We start from the raw sequence: 20,139 nt of genomic DNA, 5'->3' as shown, positions 1-20,139 counted from the left end.
CCCTACACTTAGAACATGCCAAATATATAAATTTGCTCAATATTCCTTACCTGTAAACAAGGGTGTCATCATAAGTACCATTGTACTGGATTTGAAACATACGTATTCCTGGAATATTTCTTTGAAAATTAAATTTAAGCAGTGCTGTCGATGAAGTCGCTTCAGTCACCACGATTTTATCCTGACTCATTTTAGTGTCACCATTACTACTGCTTGCATTCGAACCCGACTTTGTAGAAGTTGAGATATCTGATGAACCAGGATCAGGCTCGTGGATATGGTTTGTACTGTTTAGGAGGTGAGGGAGCTTAATTATATGAAGATCCACTGTTTGGGTTGCTTCCCCAGCAGGATTGGAAGCAATACAGGTAAAAGCACCTGTATCTTTTACAGTCGTTATCAGAATGTCAAGTGTGCCATTATCATACACCAGAGATCTTGTTGCATTTGAAATCAGCTTCCCTTCAGGGGAAATCCAATGAATTGCAGGTTCAGGGTCTCCCCGGGCTTTGCACCTCAGTGTTGCTCTTTGACCTTCCAGCACCCTCATCTCATGCGTGTGGCGAGTAATGAGAGGAGGCTCACACAAAAATTCTTCCTCAGGAATTGACCAAAAGTAGCGGCCAGTTAAAAGTGCAGGAGAAGCACAAGTTTCCAGGTCATCTTCCCTGGATAGACGCCTTAGCCACAGCAACTCACAATTGCAGTGCAAGGGGTTTCCACCAAAACTCAATGCAAATGTAGACGGGCTTATGATTCCTGAGGTTGCTAGTACCTGAGCTCGCTGAAAGAGAGGGTCAGGTGGTAGCTTCTGCAGTTTATTTGATGTCACATCAAGTCGAGTCATCTTGTGCAGGTGGGAGAAAGTCCCTTTAGGAATGCTGTCAATCATATTGTGATCCAAACTAAGAGTATGCAAGCTAACCATCTTCTCAACTGCATCCCAAGGAATTGTTTCTAGATTATTATAGGACAGATCCAGCTCTTCAAGGGCAAAAACATCATCAAACGCTGTGGAGGAAATTAAAGTCAGCTGATTGTTGTTCAATATCAAATGATGAAGATTAGAAAGCCCACTGAACATATCATTTGTAATTTTAGTCAATCTGTTGCTATTCAAATGCAAAGCCCTCAAATTTCGTAGATCAGCAAAAGCATGTGGTGTAATGAAACTTATTGTATTCCTTGATAGAGTCAGGTCCACTAAGCTGGTCATATTGGCAAAATCTTTCCTTTTGATATTTGTAACAAAGTTGTCTGCCAACCGCAGTTCCACTGTTCTTCTGTCAATGTTTGGTGGAACAAACAGAAGCCCTTTCTTGGCACAAAGGGTTGCAAGATTAGGAGACAATATTTGACAGACACAACGTTTGGGACAGATCTGAGCTCTCACTGCTATGCCAATGAAAAACAGATAGAAAAGAAATTTTTCCATTGTAGATCAGATTTAAGAGCCTGTAAGAGAAGATACAAAATACAGTGTTAGCATCAAATCATTTTAATACTCATAACCCTACTAGAATGGAATTTTTATGCCAATTCGGCTTCAGAAATAATTTCATTTCTTTACTTAACAAATAAAGTATCTATTCCATACTAAAGGTTGTAATGGATCCTAAAGATGAATAATACAAGATTCATATTCTGTACGGTTTAAAATCAAATGAGAAAGTCAAATGAGAAAAACAAGCTGAAAGAACACTATAATTATTTAAATTAAATGCCATTTTTGAAATAAGCCCAAAGAACTTCAGGGATATATAGCACAGAGACACACAGTCCTAGTTGGAGACCTGAGAGTACAAGAAAAATCTCCCTAATACAAAGGACCTCTTTTATACAAGTTCAAATCATTAAGCTCATATTTAAGGATTTGCAAGTAATTCACTTCAATAACGTAAATCTATGCAGTGAAAGATAATATACATGGTTACATTAAAATTCTCACATACTATTAAAGGTAATTACTTACTGATGAAATTTTATTCATACAAGCAGTCATTATATAGTTCAACTTTCGTATCCTAGCTGCAAATACAAGCTCTTACTCCCTAAAATAAAATAATTGAAAATTTACCACAAATATCCAAGTTCCATGAATATTAGAGTATTTCATTATCTGTAAGAGTCTGGATATTTAGGATAATTTATGAAACACAGTCACCAAAATCCTCATTAATGAATCCAAAAAGATGTATGTTTTTTCTCTCTTCTTCAAATCTTAATGATTTTTATTCATTCAAATATTATTTAAAAAATAAAGTTTGGCAAGTTTATTTTCTATTTTTATCTTGAGTATATGCTATTGAAATTAATCTCCAAAAATAAAAATGACAACATAAATGAGATTAAAGGTTTACAAATATTGCATGAAATTTTAAACACCAATAGGTGAAACAGCTGTAGAAAATAATCCAATTCTTAAAATTTGAATGTAAATAGGGAATATAGAATAATTCTAGAAATATTGTACAGAAATAAATTTCTTTATTTACAAATTTATTTTTTTAAATAAAGCATGTTCACAATTTTGAATAATTTCATCATATTAAATGTTGTTACAGTTAATAAGAGTTATTCTCAAAAATACACTCTTTTATTCATGATAAAATAACACTGAAATAGCCTTTCACAATAAGTAGCAAAAAATGTATAAAATAATAGCTTTCACATGTTGGAAACTAGTATAGAACTGTGATTCTAGAGATAGTTAATTTAAACAATGAACTTTACAATTTCAGGAGATACTTCTCAATCAGGGCACAAGGAAGAGAAACAAGGAAACACAAGAGCAATCTCCTCAAACTAAAGAGACAGAATGCAGTGTCAAGTGATTGCTCCTCTGATGCTGAATATAAGGAAGGAGAAAGTAGCACCCCCCCAAAAAAAACCTTTAGTAATATACATAGCTGCAGCAGGAGCAACAAATACTCACCAAATTGAAACCTTTTTTTTTTTTTAAAGAGGACCACAGAAAAGTGCACAATTCTCAGCGGCCTGTAGAATGGTATTAATAAATGAAACATGATATATGGGAGCATCAGGAAAAAATAGGGAAGCAAATAAAAGTAGACAATTTTCCAAATGTAATTTAAAAAGCTTATGTAGCCTAGCTCAACACAACAAATCATTATTACACAGCATAATCAAATTACATATAAAAAGAAAAACAAAACAAAAACCCTTAAAATCAATTACAGAAATAAGCCAGAGTATATAAAGGTAAGTCGAACCAAATAAATGTGGACCACTTAGTGACTTCTTTTTATAAAGAAAAGCAAGATGGATGATAATGAAAACATCTTTAAAATACTGAGGATAAAAAAGGAAAACGTCTCAACCTAGATGACGTTATATTTTATATGTGATAAAAAGAATCACAGCATTGGAAACACTGAGAGTTTCATTGCTAGGGGACTGTAAGAAAATGTAAAGGATATTCTCTTTGTGAGAAAGCTATGTCAGATGGAAGACACTTGAATCTTTATCCTCAGATGAAGAGAAGCATACTTGATATATCTGTGGGTAAATATAAACTACTACATTTGTGTTACATATTGATATGTTTATAGTGTCTTGGTATTGACCTGTATGGAAAGTCACAAGAAACCATCATTGCCATCTTACAACCAAAATAAGCTGCATATGATAGAAATCATATTTCAAAACAGTACATAGCATCATAGTTCTGTAAATACAAAATAATTAAAGGAAAGAGATATGTAGCTGGCTCCCATCTCCTCCACCAAATGAAAGGAGAGTGTCCTATCTGACACAAATTGAGATTAAAATCCTGCTACATATAGAGGACTTTTCAGAATCATATGTAGGCTGGGAGAACAAAATAAAAACCACAGGAGGCCCCAAAACATGGTGCTAAAGTATTTGCCCCCATCTTATTTCCAATGGTCTTCATTTGATTGAATGAAGAGGATACTTAGAAGATGAATATATATATATATACATATATATATGTATATATATATATACATATATATATGTATATATATATATACCACAAATATAGGCTAATATTTTTTAATTATACAGAAGGAAGGACAGTAGATAAAATTGGAGTAGAAAGGAAATTGAAGGAAATACTTTGGGAAATCCTGTGTGTCAGAGATAGAAGAAAGTAAGAGCTTAAAAGAAATGTCACCTAGGCATCACAGGGAGGAGGTGGTGAGCTCAGCCCCTTCCTATGACACAGATATTTATGAGTTGCAACCAGACGATGCCTGAGGTGGCACTCAGCAGCTGAGAAAACCTCCTAGATAAAGTGTCCACCTTCATAGCATATAAAGTAGCCACAGCCCAAAATAAAGCAAAGGGTGGAAATAGAGAGGAAAAGGTATTACATTAGAAGGGGATGGGGATATAACTCACTGGTGCTGTGCCTGCCTGGCAAGTGCAAGGCCCTGAGTTCAATCCCCAACTCAGCAAAAAAACCCCAAAAAAGGTATTACTTTAGATACAGTAGAATAACCATATGAACTACAACTGAATTCTCATAAACAAAGTCAAAAGAAAATAGACTACTATATTTAAAATTCATAAAGAAAATCTGTAACCTGGATTTTTATATTTAGTAAAAGTACAAGGAGCACAAAATACTCACAAATAGGAAAAGTCTAAGAATAATTCATTTTAAAATACTTTCTACAAGATATAATGAAAGAAGTTTAAAATTATAGAAGGGGCAGAGACAAAAATCTTACCACTGAGAACAAATAATTTATGCCAAAATGATAGACTTAATGTTAAAATATATAAGTAACTTTAAAAACAAAGAAAAAAATAGTTTAAAGACAAATATTATTAGCATGCCTAAAACAACCACACCTATTCATACAATAATTTTAAATGATACTTTGAAAATATAGATATGGAAAATTGAAAGTCAAAGGCTTGGAAAACCAAGTTACAAAGCACTGGTTATAAAAAATAGCTATCATAGTTATAAATTAGAAAGAGGCAAAGGGTACACCAAAGATAAATATGAGGATTTCATAAAGCAAATTTCATCAATTGATCAGGAAACCATAAAATCTTTGTACAGCATTGAACCACAGAGCCTTAATATATTCTAGTACTACAGGGCAGAACTAAAGGAAGGTGTTGTTGTAAAATACACAATTACAATAGATGATACAAATTCTTTTTTCTATTAATTGGTAAATTAAGCCAATCAAAATAGAACAGTAGGTATAAAATATCTGAAAAGTACAGTAAGACTATCAACCAACCGTGCCTAATTTACAATTACAGACCACAGTCTCTGAGAACACTGAACTCACACATTCTTTCCAAGTAGTCTTAGAATTTTACCAAAACAGTGTAGATAATAGCCCTTAATTCTCAAAATATGTAAAATGATTCAAAGTAAACAAGTATTTGACCACATTATATTTTATCACACATGGGTAAAAACAAAATAAAATGGGAAATAATTGGAAAGTTTAAAATTTATATGGATCAAAGACAAAAATTGCAAGATAAAATACTATTCTGAAGAGTCAATATTTTGAACTGAATGAAAATGAAAACAAAGTGTAACAAAATCCACAGTAGGTCAAACTGTATGCATGAGGAACAAATATAGTTTAAAATCAATAAGTTTGAAACCTAAAACAGTTACAATAAAAAATTAAAACCAAAGTAAATAGAAGAGAATGATTAAAGTAAGCACAGATGAATCAGATAGAAATCAGAAAGAAGTACACAAATTCAAAGTTAGTTTAAAGAACATATTGGCAAATTGATCCAAAACTACAAGACTTTTTGAGAAATAAAAGAAAATTTACTACAAAGGAAAATAAGAAGAAAAGATCAATACAAACATCAAAGAAATGAAAAGACAATACTTACAGTATTTATTTATAAAATAAATATGAAAACTTAGATAACAAGGACAAATTCATAGTGAAGCTCAAAATGTCAATCTACTAAAATATATATAGAAACAAATATGGAAGATATATCACATTCATTAAAAAACTGAATTAAAAATACGTCCTTAAAGATTCCTACTAAACAAGCTAGATAGCTATCTGTCTGTCTATCTATCTATCAATACTAAATGTGTACTATATTACATATATTTATATATAAGGGGGAGGAATGGAAGGTGGAAGACACTGATCTGTTAGAAAGAGAAGGGGAGGACATGGAAAGCAAATTGGATTAATGAGAATATATGGTATGGGAATCTAGATGGAGGATATGCAAAAACTCTGTGCTACTCTAGTAGTATCTTAGTAACTATGAATAGCTGATTGAATTTTTTAATGGCAACAATGTATTCTTATTAGGTTCCTAAACAATGATTCCAAAGGAAATATACTTCAAATCATATGTAATCTGTTGTTAATTAGAAGTGATTCATATTTTAAAAACACCTATCTTCTTAGCTCTATCAACATAGTAAAACATTTTATTCCATTCCAAATTAAATTATGCCTCTTGCTTCTTAATCTGACTGAATCTTCATTGACAGGCAACATACAAATCTCACTGTGATATGATTAGAAAGTAAGAGTAAGTTTAAAACAAAAAAGAGAACTCTCTGACCCTTGTAATTTCTTTCTGACATTTCTGAGTAATAATTTTAAAAATAAATTGTGATGAATTTTTTTTTTGATGAATGAATTTTCCTAAGTTATTAGCAGAAGGTGAAAATTTTATTTTGCAAGATACAGGTAATGGATCTTATAAAGAATGATAGTCTTTGCTTCCTACCAGCTTACAATTAATCTTTATGTCTTTATTAGAGTAGTATATGGTCGCTTGAAATAAAGGTGGATGTAGTAGCAGTTGTTATACTTTGCTGGTACAAATGATTTGAAAATTCATAAACATAATCAAACCCATTATCATTTTAGTAGTTAAATAAAACTTGTATTCCAGACACAAAATATCTGTTGCTTTCTTGATACAGTTAAATACAAAAAACACAGATAGATCTTTACTAAATACAATATTTGAATGGGGCTGTAACTTTTCAAATAGTGATATACTTAAAATTCTTTAGATGTAATTTATACTTGTCTATATTATATATTTCAAGAAATTTTCTTTCAAACACTAAGAGACATGATTTTAAGCAAAGAGAAGACTATCACACATAAACTAGAAAATGATTTTCCAGTATGGCATACATCTTTCAGCTCATGGCTATTACATAATATATGCTCAAGAGAACCGCTATTTATTTGGCAACTAGAATGGAATATAAACCCAAATTTAGAGTTCCCAACCAACTGCAAATATAATCTAGTCTCAGCAGAAACCAATATGGTAGTAATTTATATTTTGAGTTAAAGGAAAGCTACTGGGCTTCTCTGTCACTTCTCAGTCATCATGCAACCGAGCTCTATTAATTCAATTAGTGCCCCACTGGCCAGGCTGTTGGTAGGGATAAACACAAATGCTTCCGATGCTAAAGAATTGTGTGAGAATGTGTTGAAATGGGTGTAATATTATGAAAGCTATTTTATAATATTGTCTAGCTAGTGAAACACATTTGATAGTTTCAAGTATTTCTTTTTCTTCTTTTACATGCCCAATCCATAAATTCTAATATTTTCAACTACAATATCCATCAAAGGCATTCTGAGGATATTAGGAGTGAGCCTGCTAATCTAAGCTTCAAATATAATTTGTTTAATCAACAATGATTATCCTTTGGTCATTAATTATAGTGGTCATTAAGAGAATTTCTTAGCACACTGAAAGTAATAAAATTCACTTACATAATCATTTACTCATTCTTTCATTAATTTCTTCAATAAGACTTAGTACATCCAAGTGCTTTGCTGGAATCTACCAATTTTACAAGTCTAATATCTATATGATATACATGCAGTGATAATAGAGGGCAGATTATGGAAAGTTTTGACTTAGCATACCATTTGATATTTAAATTTACACAGTTCAAATGCATCTGTAAGTTCTTAACACAATCTTTGTTCTCTTCATGTGTATATCTTCCAATCTTTGTTTTTTTATGTGTATATAAACATATGTGTATTTTAAAATGATACATGTACATGTAAACATATTATTTACATTTTTGGACTACATAGTGGCTAATTACAAAGGAAAAAATAAAAGAATCATACTGTTCATTTAATCAACACAAGTAAACTTACAGGAATTAATGGCCTCCAGTTTTTATTAGTGTATGTTTGTAATGCAGAATAGTGAGATTTATTGGGGACACTGTTACTTTCATGTAACTTATCTTGACCATTTTCATCCCTTTAGCCCACTTTCCATTCTCTCACCTTCCCTGAAACCTTTTCCCATCTCCAAGAGTCTATCTTCTATTTCCTATAATTTCTCTTTTACTTTATTAATTGTTTTATATTTTATATTTTGCATATAAGAGAAAACAACATATTTAACTCTCTGAGTCTGGTTTATTCGCTTAGCATGAGGGTTTCCCTCTATCATCTGTTTTCCTGCTAATGACCTGATTTCACTCTTCTTTAAGGCTAATATTCCACTGTGTATTTAAATCACATTTTCTTTGTTCACTCATCTAATTTAGTTCTATATTGTAAATGAAGAGACAGAATCTGAGATGATTAAAACAGAGTAAAATCAGTTTACTGAGTAGAAAATTTGTCAGGTTCTACCAAACTTGTAAATAGGCAAATATTTCAGCTATTCTTTGCTTTCTTGAGGTTAAGGATACATAGATATATCTTTTAAATTTTTTGGACCAATTTTTATCTTACTTTATAATGCTAAAACTGACTTGCTATAATAGGTACTTATTTGTAAATCACATTTTATTCTTACACAACTGCATCTAAAGTATTTGTATTCTAATTTTATATGAAGAAATAAAATTTACAAATGTTAATTTGGTCAAGGTCATATAAAAAGTAAACAAAAGTAAGCAAAAAACTAAGTTATTTCCAAAAATCATACTGTTTCCTAGTTCTTAGGCTGCTAATAGTAAACACTTATATTAGTGTGTGGAATCTTATTTACATTGCTTTTTCTTGATTCTGTAGTACTCTTGCATAAAAAGTTGTTAATTCTCATGGCTCTTTAAATTCCTGATGTGATTTACTCATTTATTTTCCTGATCTCTGTGTATATATATATTACTGTGGTAAAGACTTAACACCACCTTGGAAGGCAACACGAATGATGAATTTGAATATTCTCTATCGTTTTCCTTTGTTCTGACAAGACATGACTGACGTTATCCAAATACTTAAATCCATAATGCTGAGTATTCCCCAAAGGATATAAATTATACCTTGTAGAAAGAAAAATGGCTTCCATCCATAAAAGAGGTCTCGGTATTCCTCAGTAGTATGGGTTCAGTTTTTTTTTTCTTGTATATTGAATTGTGTCCTTACAGAGACTATACTTCACTGTAAGTTTTTGATTCTTGCAAGTAAATCCCATTAGTAACTGTGAGGTGAATGTATTTCTCTTGTACAAAATAGCTTGGGGAAAGAAAGTAGTTGAGACCAGCCTAGTGCTCAGGGTCTGTGAAGGGCCCTGACAGTGCTGCAACAGCAGTGGTTTGGGATCAAGTCAGCTGGCACATGTGGCAAGTCCTTCTCTAAAATGAATTTCTGTTGATTATGAGCTCTTTTTATGGATCTTCAGAAATAATTGGAAAATACTTTTAAAGGGAGATTATGTGTGTAGAAAGCAGGAAATTCGTATTTCATATTACAGCTAATTATACAAGTCATGCTCCTAAGTAGGTTAATCTGGGGAGTAGATGGCTGATTGTTTAGACAAATTGATAATTCCCTTTGTATATGAAAAATGGGTTCCTTGAGGCATAGCTTTTTCATTCCTCTGCTTGATAAAGAAAGTTCCTCTGCTTCATAAGTATATGAAAGTTCACTCTGGGGAAAAGGGGAAGGACTAAAGGAAGCACAGTGTGGGACAGGAGACTTTATAACATGAAGGCAGATATTTGACCTTTTGGTAAATAGGAAACTCTCAGATAAACAGTATCTTATTTGCTGTAGCATTAGCATATACAGTCATTTTTTGTTCATCATTGTCAAACCTGAACACATTTGCCCCAAAATATTGGTGCCTTGTAGGAAGCATTGTTCTCCTTGATTTTCACTTTAGAGAATAAGGAAAGTGACCAAACAAAAAGATTCCAATATGGAGTTAATGAGGCAGGCTATCTTGCTATGTATCTCAATTGCAAGATAACTAGCTTTCAGGAAGCAAGGAAGAAGAAAGGTCAGTATATGGGCTGAGGCAGTGTTATTGGCCACTTAGGTCCATATGATCAGGTTCCTTTGATTGCCATGACCAAATCAAAGGAAGCCATTTATTTTGGTAAAAACAAAGAAAAAGATGTATTCAAAGCTAGTGCTACATAGATGGAGGGACCCATTTGCATCAAATCACTATCTCACGGGGTACCAGGTGTGTTAGGGTCTTTTATAGCAGGGAAGACTTGGAGGAGGGAATACAGTGAGACTATACATGTCCCATTGTGGGCCCAGGCCTTTTTTCCCTTCCCCATAGAAAGAAAAATGGACTGGACCTCTTGGTGCTATAGCTACATATTCTGTCCAATCATGGGGCTGAGGAGAAGTAGACATAGTGGTCTATGTTTCGGCCTGAGGAAGTTTGCAAAAGCTGCTCATCTCTAAAGGAAAAGATTCTAACATTTTAAAGTTTGATTTTGCCATGTGGGTTACAGTAAGAAAGAAAAAAAGAAAGATAGGTAGAAAGGAGATGAGGCAAGTCACAATTTTAAAGCTCCAATTTAAAATTGCAAGTTCAAAATACAAACCCAGGAAGAATTGCGAAGGGCCTTAAAGAGAATAAACCTGGAAATTGGGCTCTGGGCCTGTACTCTTCTCCTGTAAATTGTGCTCCCTCCTACCAATTCCCATCTCCTTAGGAATCCACTACTAGGGGGACAGCATAATTCAGCTTCAAACACATGTAAATGGTAACATATTAACATGTCCTATACTAGACAAATTCCTCAAACACAAGAATACACATCCGAGGTTATCCATTTTAGAGGTGTCCCAAGTCCCCATAAATATATACAGTTGAAGGCAATACTGCACCTCGCTCCCTCTTCAGGGTCCATATTTTATATCTTTGAGTGTGCACTTTTAAAATTCTGCCTAGTAAATCTCTTTATGTCTCTTTCTTATCTGTCCTGAAAATTATTTTGGGGAGGAATGTCAGTGAATGTAAAACCTGCCCCATGGGTGCGGTGAATCCAGGTTCCTCATCTCTGCTTTGGGAGATCTCTTGAGGTTCTGTGTGATGACAATATTGTTACAAATATAAAATGTAATGAACTCACTATCCTACTTCAGTATAGCAGATAATACCACTTTTTCCCAATTGCTGAGACTATAACATCCCCTCCTTCTAATTACTTGGATTATGACAATATGAAAGCCATTAAAAAGTAAAATACGGGCTGAGTATTTAGCTCAGTGGTTCTGGCGCCTGCCTCACAAGCGCAAGGTTCCAAGTTTGATTCCTGGTACCAAAAAAAAAAAAAAAAAAAGTAAAATACACATCAGAAGAGATGAATCATGCAACATGGTGGATGATTAATGTGTTCCACTGTAATCTTGAAACATACAATGAGAGTGAATAGTAAGCATTTATCACAATCTGAAGTATTTGCTAATTAGCTAGATGGAACCATTTCATAATATACATGTACTTCAAGATATCAATTACATGATGAGTACATACATATCTCTTGATTTAAAAATTTTTAAATGAGGTGAAGTAGAGCAAGATGGCATTTAAGTTCATTCCTCCAGCAATTGTTTCTCCACTGATGCACCAATTGGAGAGGGTGGTCACGTGCCAAACTACCTCCACAAGGCACAGGAAGACAGGAGAGTGAGTATAGTGCCTGCATTTAGTATAATAACAAGAAATGTGATTCTAATACTAATAGTACTAATACTACTAATAATAATATAAATGACAACAAGCACAATTGAAAAGTCAAGAAAGAGTTTCCCATATTACCACTCTGCCAAAGTACAAGAAGTGTTGAGAGATGCTTTCTGCCTAGCAGAGTGAAAGGGAATTAAAATAGACCTCAGCACCGTACTGGACCTAATGTTGTGAACCCTAGTGTTGGACAGAGTCCCATGACCCTCAGACGTAGGCCAGTCCCTGTGGACCAGGCCACTGACTCTCATTATTCAGATAGGTCAGGGGCAGCCCCTACCAACCATCCTCCAAACCCATGGACATAGCCTGAGGCAGGACAGAAGGAAAGATGAGTAGAAAAGACAAGAAAAATGATAATATTGTGATTATACTCTTTAAATAAAAAGTAAAGCTTGCAAACTCTTCCCTCTCTCAGAGGATATATTCTTAAAATTCTATGTCTTAAACAGTACAATAGATTTGGCCCAGGTTTGTCTCCTGCCCAATGAACTCTTGCCTTTCACTTATACATTGAGGATTTTTCTTCCTTCACTGTAAATTCACAAATTTTAAAGCATTCTAAACCCAAGACCACATAAAGATCCCTCCCCATAATGCACCTCTCCCTGGAGGACCAGCACTCTACTCTCTTTTCTAGTACTCTGCATTTCTTTAGTTTTGCCTCACAAATCCTTTGTGTGCCTTGTGATTGTACATCCTGAAATCCTTTCTCTGTGACAGCATGCCTACAACCTAGTCAGCCACACCTCTTCTTTGGGAAACCTCCTTAGACTCCTTTCAGTAACATCTTTTGGTGAGGAAACAGGAGGTAAACTGAGGCACCAACTTTGGTAAATTCAGCCAAATGTTTTCCTTTTAACTCTTCACTTTGTGACTGCATGGCCTTCTTTCTCTCTCCCAACCTCTATAGCTTAGTTTGCCCTTTATATCATCAGAGGCTCCTAAAGAAAGATTAGAAACAGTAAAGAGCACCTCCTGACCAGGCTTACACTTTGATTTCCCTCTTCTTTAAACAAAAGAAAGCTCTCATTTCTTTAATCCATGAATCAAAATCTAATAACTTTTTGATCTCCTTTTTTCATCTCTCTACAAAAAAAAGGTGACAAAGCAGTCCTGAAGGGAGAGCCATGAGGGGAGGGAAGACCTCCTGCAGACAGGTCTGAAGTATTCATAATGTACACCCACCCTGCATGTAGAAGGGGGCTCATCTGCGTCATAGCTCCCATCCAGCAGTGAGAGTGGTTCCGAGATCCCAGAACTGATGTGCGTCCCATCCCTTAGGGGTGGTGAGCATTTTCCTGCATCCCCACCAGGACAAACCTGCATGGAGGCCCGAGATGTACACCAGGCTGCACTTGCCCGCTTCCACAGGTGACGAGGGCTGGCCAATGCTACCAATCCCGGGAAAAGGGTTCTACACGGCCCAGTTTTGGGAAGGACATTTATGATCCCAGGCTTTACAAGAACTAGAAAGATCTTGTCTTTTGTGTGTATGTGTGTGTGGTACTGGGTTTGAAGCTATAGCCTTCACACTAAGCAATCTCCCTAGACCCCTCATTTTATTCTTTAAGACAGGATCTCCCTAGGACCTGTGACATCAGAGTCACCTTGGTCTCTCTTTTCAGAATTACCTTGGCATGCATCTTACAGTATTGTGGGTAACTTCATGACGATCCCTAAATGATCCCTAATCTTTACAAAATTGGGGCCATTTTAAAAAAGAATTTAAAGAAAAAAATGTCAATTTTTCTCTGTAATTCAGCTTGAGCTACATACAAATGAGAGAAAAGATGTGGCCTGAAACTTGATTTTGTAAGAAGATAGACAGTGAACAAAGGTTCCTTCTAGAAATCTCCAACTCTACTTTCTCCTCTTCCTCTTTCTGATGTTTGCTGGGTTAACTATGCCTTAACTGTTGATAACTACAGAAGTATATAAAAAAAATCTTTAGTACAATTTAGATAAGAATGTAAAATGCTATACTTGGTACCCTGAGAGAGAAATTGTAATAATCTATTTTTAGCCTAAAAAATTATTATTAAACAATATTAAAATTATTTAAATAATAATTATTATTACAATAATCCAACATGGCTAATAAATCTAAAAGTAAGTTTGATAATGTAATTGTTTTATGTGTCATAATTTAAAAACACAAATGTTTTTTGTCTATCTAAGTGCTAATTTGTGTTAGTAATAATTGGCTAACATGCCTAGAGCTGTTTTGTTTATTTTATTTTTAAAGCTCATTTTCTGTTTCTTTTTCTTTTCTTTTTTTCTGCTTATAGGTTTCTGGGTCTTTTTCTTTTTAAGGGATCTCTTTGAAATCTAACCATTACTATGGGAAACACTGGGATCAATCATACATAAAAGTTAAAATTAAAATAAACAACAACTTAAAATCTGGTTATATAAAAGTTATATATGATCTTGCTTAAGGTATACATGTTCATGTGCTATCTCTGATACAAGTTATCTTCTAGAAGTTTCTAATTAGCTGGTGTATAATTGGACTTTTATGTAATTAGTCCAAATAACTTTTGTTCACATGGGTTAAGAAATTAGATAATTCAAGTTGGTTAGTAAAACAAAAATGTCATTAAAATTTATAATATATATTTTATATAGGTTATTACCCAATCACAATAATATGCATATTTGTTTAAAAATTAAGATGTAATGTCCATTGCTTTGTACATTTCAAGTACAACAGCTTTTCTAGGTTCTCGGAAAAAATAACTTAAAATATTAATTACATTTGTCTATGTCTTCATTTCTATTATTTTTTAATGTAGGTACTTTTAATAAATACATAAAATGGATGTTTACAAAATCCAAGTCATCATCAATTGCTAAATTCAATTACTTTTGGCTTCTTAAAGTTTGGAAAATGTCAAAATATTTAAAATTATTAAATTTGCTTTCATAAATCCTTAATATATTAAAAATGTTTAAGCCTTTTCTGAAAGTTACTAAGAGTTAACACGCCAATATATAACTTTATTTTTTAAAAAAATTATATATCTGGAAAATATTTGCTGTAAGAGGGTCTTTTGGGCCTAAAGAACTACTGATAAAAAACTCCCTCCATGGCAAGAAAAGAAGCTGCCTGAACCAATTTATTTCACTTCTCTCCCTTGATGTGTGACTACTCTGGTTTTCACCACAGACTTATTGTGTCCTACCCAATATATTTTTAAAAAATTATTATCATGTGTAATTAAGTTTACCACAATTAAAGGGTTAGGTTTCAAAATTGAGAATTTAATATCCTTACATGAAATCAATCCAATCTAAGCAATGAAGTTTTGTTAACATGTTAATATCTTTTTAAAAATTTACAACTGGCTTAAGAAACAGTTTTTATATTTTATCAAGTTAATTTTTTTGCGTTTTCTGCTATTTACCTTTACATTGGTGAATTTTAAGACGGTGATGCTTTGTCAATTTTTTATAAAGTCTTTTCAATAATCTTTTTAACTTCTTAAATAAAAATTAGCTTATAAGACTAGAGCTATGTGTACATCTGAGGACTAAATATGACATATTCTGAGCTTTGCCAAAATATGCAAAGTTTATAGTTAAAAGTATGTAAATTTAAATTATACAAAGTAACCAATAAGTGTCCTCATTTATATAATATATATATCTAGACATTAATTATAAAAAGATCAAAACTTTATTGTATTCAGTACAATTTAGTCTTGCCATTGAAAACTTTATGTACACCTCATGATTTTGAACAAAAAGCATTTGTTTATTGCCAGAATGAGATAAACTTGTATATTGAGTAATAAGTATATTTGTGGTTGTTAACACTGTTTCCTAATCTTGTAGGAGGACTAAAACTGCCATTTGTTTCTCCTCAATGCTGTTACTCTAAGTAGTTTCTGAATTTTTACTGCAAAAATAAAAGCTAAGTTAATTTAAAAGGATTTCTTTATAGCTCTAATACTAATTATTGCTGACTTTTTGAATGTTAAATATATTCATGTGCTTCCTTATGATTTTTGAACAAAAATAATGAAAGCCTGATGGTCATTGTGTAATAATAGCAATTATCCTAAAGTGACATATTAAAAAATAGGAATTAGATTGTCTTGACAGCTCTTAATAACTTTTCTGATAGTTTCAATCATGCTACTCTAATGCTTTTTTTCTCATTGAGTTTTGATTTTTTTTCTTCAAAACACTTAGAGCCAGATTCACCAAGAGGACTCCACAAGAGTGCTTTGACACAGCTTCTGACAAAACAAGACGTTAATTATGTCTCTTGACTCAGGAGGAGTGCATGAACTGGATGTTTTTGTTCTTATTAGTTTCATTTTATATTTTTGTTTGCAAACTTTTGTAAACAGTGTCTGCTAATGTTCAGTAGGAATATGTCTTCTAACAACTCAGTATTAGTTTAAGATGGCAGCTGTCACCTGTAAGATGAATAAGATATGACACTTATAATATTAGTAGTAACCCTACTAAATAAAACAGATAGTGTTAGTGTTCACCAACCTCATATTATATTCCAAATTTCTCCAAAGATATTTAAATATAAGAAATACTATAATAGTTAGGATTAGGTCATATTACTCCCACTTCAAGACTAGTGTAATGGGTCAATATTTAGACTGGACCAAGATTAAAAGACCAAAGCTTAAAAAGATAAAAGGACTAAGAGGATGGCCAATATTTTGGCTCTAACCTTCCAAGACCAGTCAAGACCCAGAGAAAAGCAAGACTCCCTTGAAAGGGCCTTGCAACTCTGATGAGTCACCCAGCCTCCTAAGTAGGGAAATTGCAAGGACCCCACACATCAGAAGCTGCTAATACACAGGCTTGAAGAAAGGAGGATCAGTGGAGAAGAAACTGTTCCTGATTCATCCAAGACACTGCTCCATCTTGGCAGATTATAAGAGGGAGTAACTGGAGGAGCTAACAGGCTCCTCACATAGCCCCAGATGTAACCTCTGAAAAGATTTGACTGACCCTGACAGGAGGGAAAATTATTAATTTTGACTGAGTAAATCGTATTTAGACTTGGCCTTAAACATCCAGCAGGAAAATGCAGCACAAAAGTGGTGTAACTAAAAATGGACAGAACTAGACTAGATCTCTAAAGGGGCTCCAGACAATGCACCAGCTACTTGTGTCAATCTCAGTCTCTCCTGTAGCACCTTAACATGAAGCCATTAAAGATCCAGATTCCAAGTCCCTCCAGGACTTCCAAACATGTGTCCTTTCAGTCAGTCTTGGCGCCCTCATATTATTTGATATAATTTCAAGAATCCCTCTAGCTGTGATGATTTAGGGACTTATATGGGTCTGCCTATAGGATAAAAATTTCAACATATACAATCTAGTACTGTTATTATTATGATATAAATTTTCCATTTTCTACTTGAGGCACTGTTCACGTTATCTGGAGCAAGTCACTGCAAAGGTCTACAGGTAACAATGTAGAGGCCAGATGCCATTTTTTGAGCCTTCCAATAAGAGTTTTAATGTTCCAATTGTCACATAAGAACATAGGTATCTTTATTTACATCACTCTTTGGCCCTTATCACAATTAAAATTAAGGGGACATTGGATTCCTTATTGGCAAAACAAGTAGGCATCTGCATGTCCTTAAACTCCAACTGTTGCACTTGGGCAAACAGAAAAGGACAAATTGAGGTTTGCATCTGGTTTATATCAAATGCTGGCTAATTTTGTTTCAGATTTTGGTTGGTAAGATTCACTATTAGGAATTGATTTATGGTACTGAAGATTGAACACAGGCCCTTCACATTGAGCTATATCCCATAGTTTATTTAGAGAAAGTGTCTCAGTAATTTACTAAGTTGTCATGACTGGTGTTGAACTTATGATCCTCCTGGCTCAGCCTCTCAGAGTGCTGGGATTATAAAGAGTACACCAGTATGATTGTCTCACCATTATGCTACTTTTAATTTTTTGGTGCCTGGTTTTTAAATCATATTTATTACATTTTTATCTTCTAGATTTCTTTAGGTCCAAGTCAAGCTTGTGCTCACCTGTGCTATTATCAAAGCAAAATGTTGTGTATATGATTACGGCAACTCTAAATTGCAACTTCTACAGTACAAAACTTACATTCACAAATCAATGCAATGTCAGACTTCGCTTTAAGATTTAGTGACTTGCTAGCATCTTGATTTTCTAGAGCAATCTAACTACCTAAGGATGATAGTCCTTCGAACAACAAAATCTGATCATACTGTGTCTTCTTTAGATCAGTCAGGACAAGACTTTCCATCCCTAGTCTGCAGGGTCAGCTAAGGCATCCCAGGAATAGCCAATCCATAGCCATGTAGGTCTCTGTTCTACTCCTGTGCTGTGATGGTTTTGGCAAACTGTAGTAAAAAACACTGGAGCTTTGGCCACTTGTACAGTGTAGGATCCTGGAACTGTCATAGCACAGAGCCTCTGACCAGTACTAGGCAAATATCAGCATTGTCTGACCATAGGCAGGTGGCTGTGGTCTAGGAATCTGGGCCTGCTCTGGACCTAGAGAGAGGCTTATGTGAATTGACTACCTTTATAGGTACTCAACTCTTCATACTGAACATCACAGCAGCTGAAGATGTGTATATACACGGGCGTGGTTTAATCACTAGTGCTGAAATAGTGACAGTATACCCAGGCAAATCTGAACTTGGGTTCTAATCTGGAGCTGACATAGCCAGAGATTATGTACTCAGAGAAAATTTGAGCATGCTTCAAATTTCTGGAAAAACAGGTAGAAACATGAAAAAGATTAGGAAGATTTAAATAAATATGTAATTCTTCGATGATCATATGATACTTCACACCAATGAGCATCCGTAATGTTTGGAAATCATAACCTCACATGAGTCAAGATAAGGAGCAGAAAGTGATCACAAGCATATGAAAACTCGTGTATAAAAATATGTAACAGTTGTTTTAAAAAAGCTTGATGAACTTCAAGAAAACAAATTATTAAACACTGTAATAGAGAATCTTAACAAAGAGTTTAAAATAATTTTAAAAAATCAAACAAATTATTTAGCTGAAAAATTCATTAAGTGAAGTAAAAAACATGAAAAAAGGTGTCAGTACTAGAAAAAACAAAGGAGAGAATTAGTGAGTTTGAAGGTAATGTATTTGAAAATAGAGTTGAAGAGGAATAAAAGAAAAACAAAGAATGAAAAAGAATGCTGCAAATGAATGGGAATGTTAGGATATCATTAAAAAGGTAATTATCTGGGTTGTTAAGGTGCATAGTCACTTGAGAATGCCAAAGGATTTCAAAGATAATTCAAGGATAATGGTCAACTCCCAAACCTTTGGAAAAGTACAATATAAATGTACAGGTACACGAAGGTCAAAGATCAGCACAAGTATTAACTCAACCAAGTTTACCACAAAACATGTCAGAATCCAGGTCTCTAAAATGAAAGATGCTCAAATAAAATAAAGCATATGTATGTATATATACACCTGGTGAATATACACACACATACATAAGTATATATGTATGCATATATTATACATATACTCTACATTCATATATATTTATATAAACATATATTTATATATACTTGTATCCATATATGTATTTATATGAAAGTGTATGCATGGATGTGTGTATACATGCATGCATGTACATGTATGTGTTTATGTGAATGTCTATTACATATAAACATATATACATGTATGTATACATTAATTTTATGGTTTTTATCATTATATTATTCAATAGAGTGAGAGAAACCCTAGCCAGAGAATTAAGGCAATAAAAAGGAATAAAAAGACATTGCAGGGGGCAGACATAGGAGAACTGTGAGTTTCAGGGCAACTTATGGCAACCGTGTCACAAAACAACAATAAAAAAGGGGGCTGTGGATGTAGCTAAATAAGGAGGCCCTAGGTTTCTTCCCTAGCACTGGTCTAATGCTTTATTTTTGGAGTCTACCTTAGAAGCTTATGAGTTAATGTTAGAATGTGAGGCTCCGCAGTGTGTGCATGGCCTAGAAAGCTCTTTCTCTGCTTCCTGGCCATGGTGACAAGAGCAACTATCCTCTGCCAGACCCTTGCACCATTCCTTCTCTACCTTTTATTCAATCGACTATGGACTGAACTCTCTGAAAACTGTGAGCTAAAATAAACCTCTCCTCCTTTAATTTATGGTTGTCAGGTAACAAGAAAGGTAAGAAAGT

At 33.8% G+C, this 20,139-nt stretch overlaps 1 protein-coding gene across 3 annotated transcripts in view; it reads right to left on the bottom strand.

Moving 5' to 3' along the window:
- Nucleotides 1-20,139, bottom strand: part of Lrfn5 (leucine rich repeat and fibronectin type III domain containing 5) — a 268,507-nt gene that overhangs the window by 18,597 nt on the left and 229,771 nt on the right. For all 3 annotated transcript variants that reach the window (XM_004862757.3, XM_087208037.1, XM_004862756.3), the window contains one exon: nucleotides 51-1,455. In XM_004862757.3, the coding sequence (XP_004862814.2) occupies nucleotides 51-1,435 (1,385 nt within the window). In that variant the 5' untranslated portion in view covers nucleotides 1,436-1,455. The remainder of the gene's footprint in view (nucleotides 1-50; nucleotides 1,456-20,139) is intronic.

Source organism: Heterocephalus glaber, unplaced genomic scaffold (assembly GCF_053883595.1).
Source record: "Heterocephalus glaber isolate CG9 unplaced genomic scaffold, H.glaber_assembly_v1.0 deba00000901, whole genome shotgun sequence".
NCBI classification, from domain to species: domain Eukaryota; kingdom Metazoa; phylum Chordata; class Mammalia; order Rodentia; family Bathyergidae; genus Heterocephalus; species Heterocephalus glaber.
This window is presented reverse-complemented; position numbering and strand designations above follow the sequence as displayed.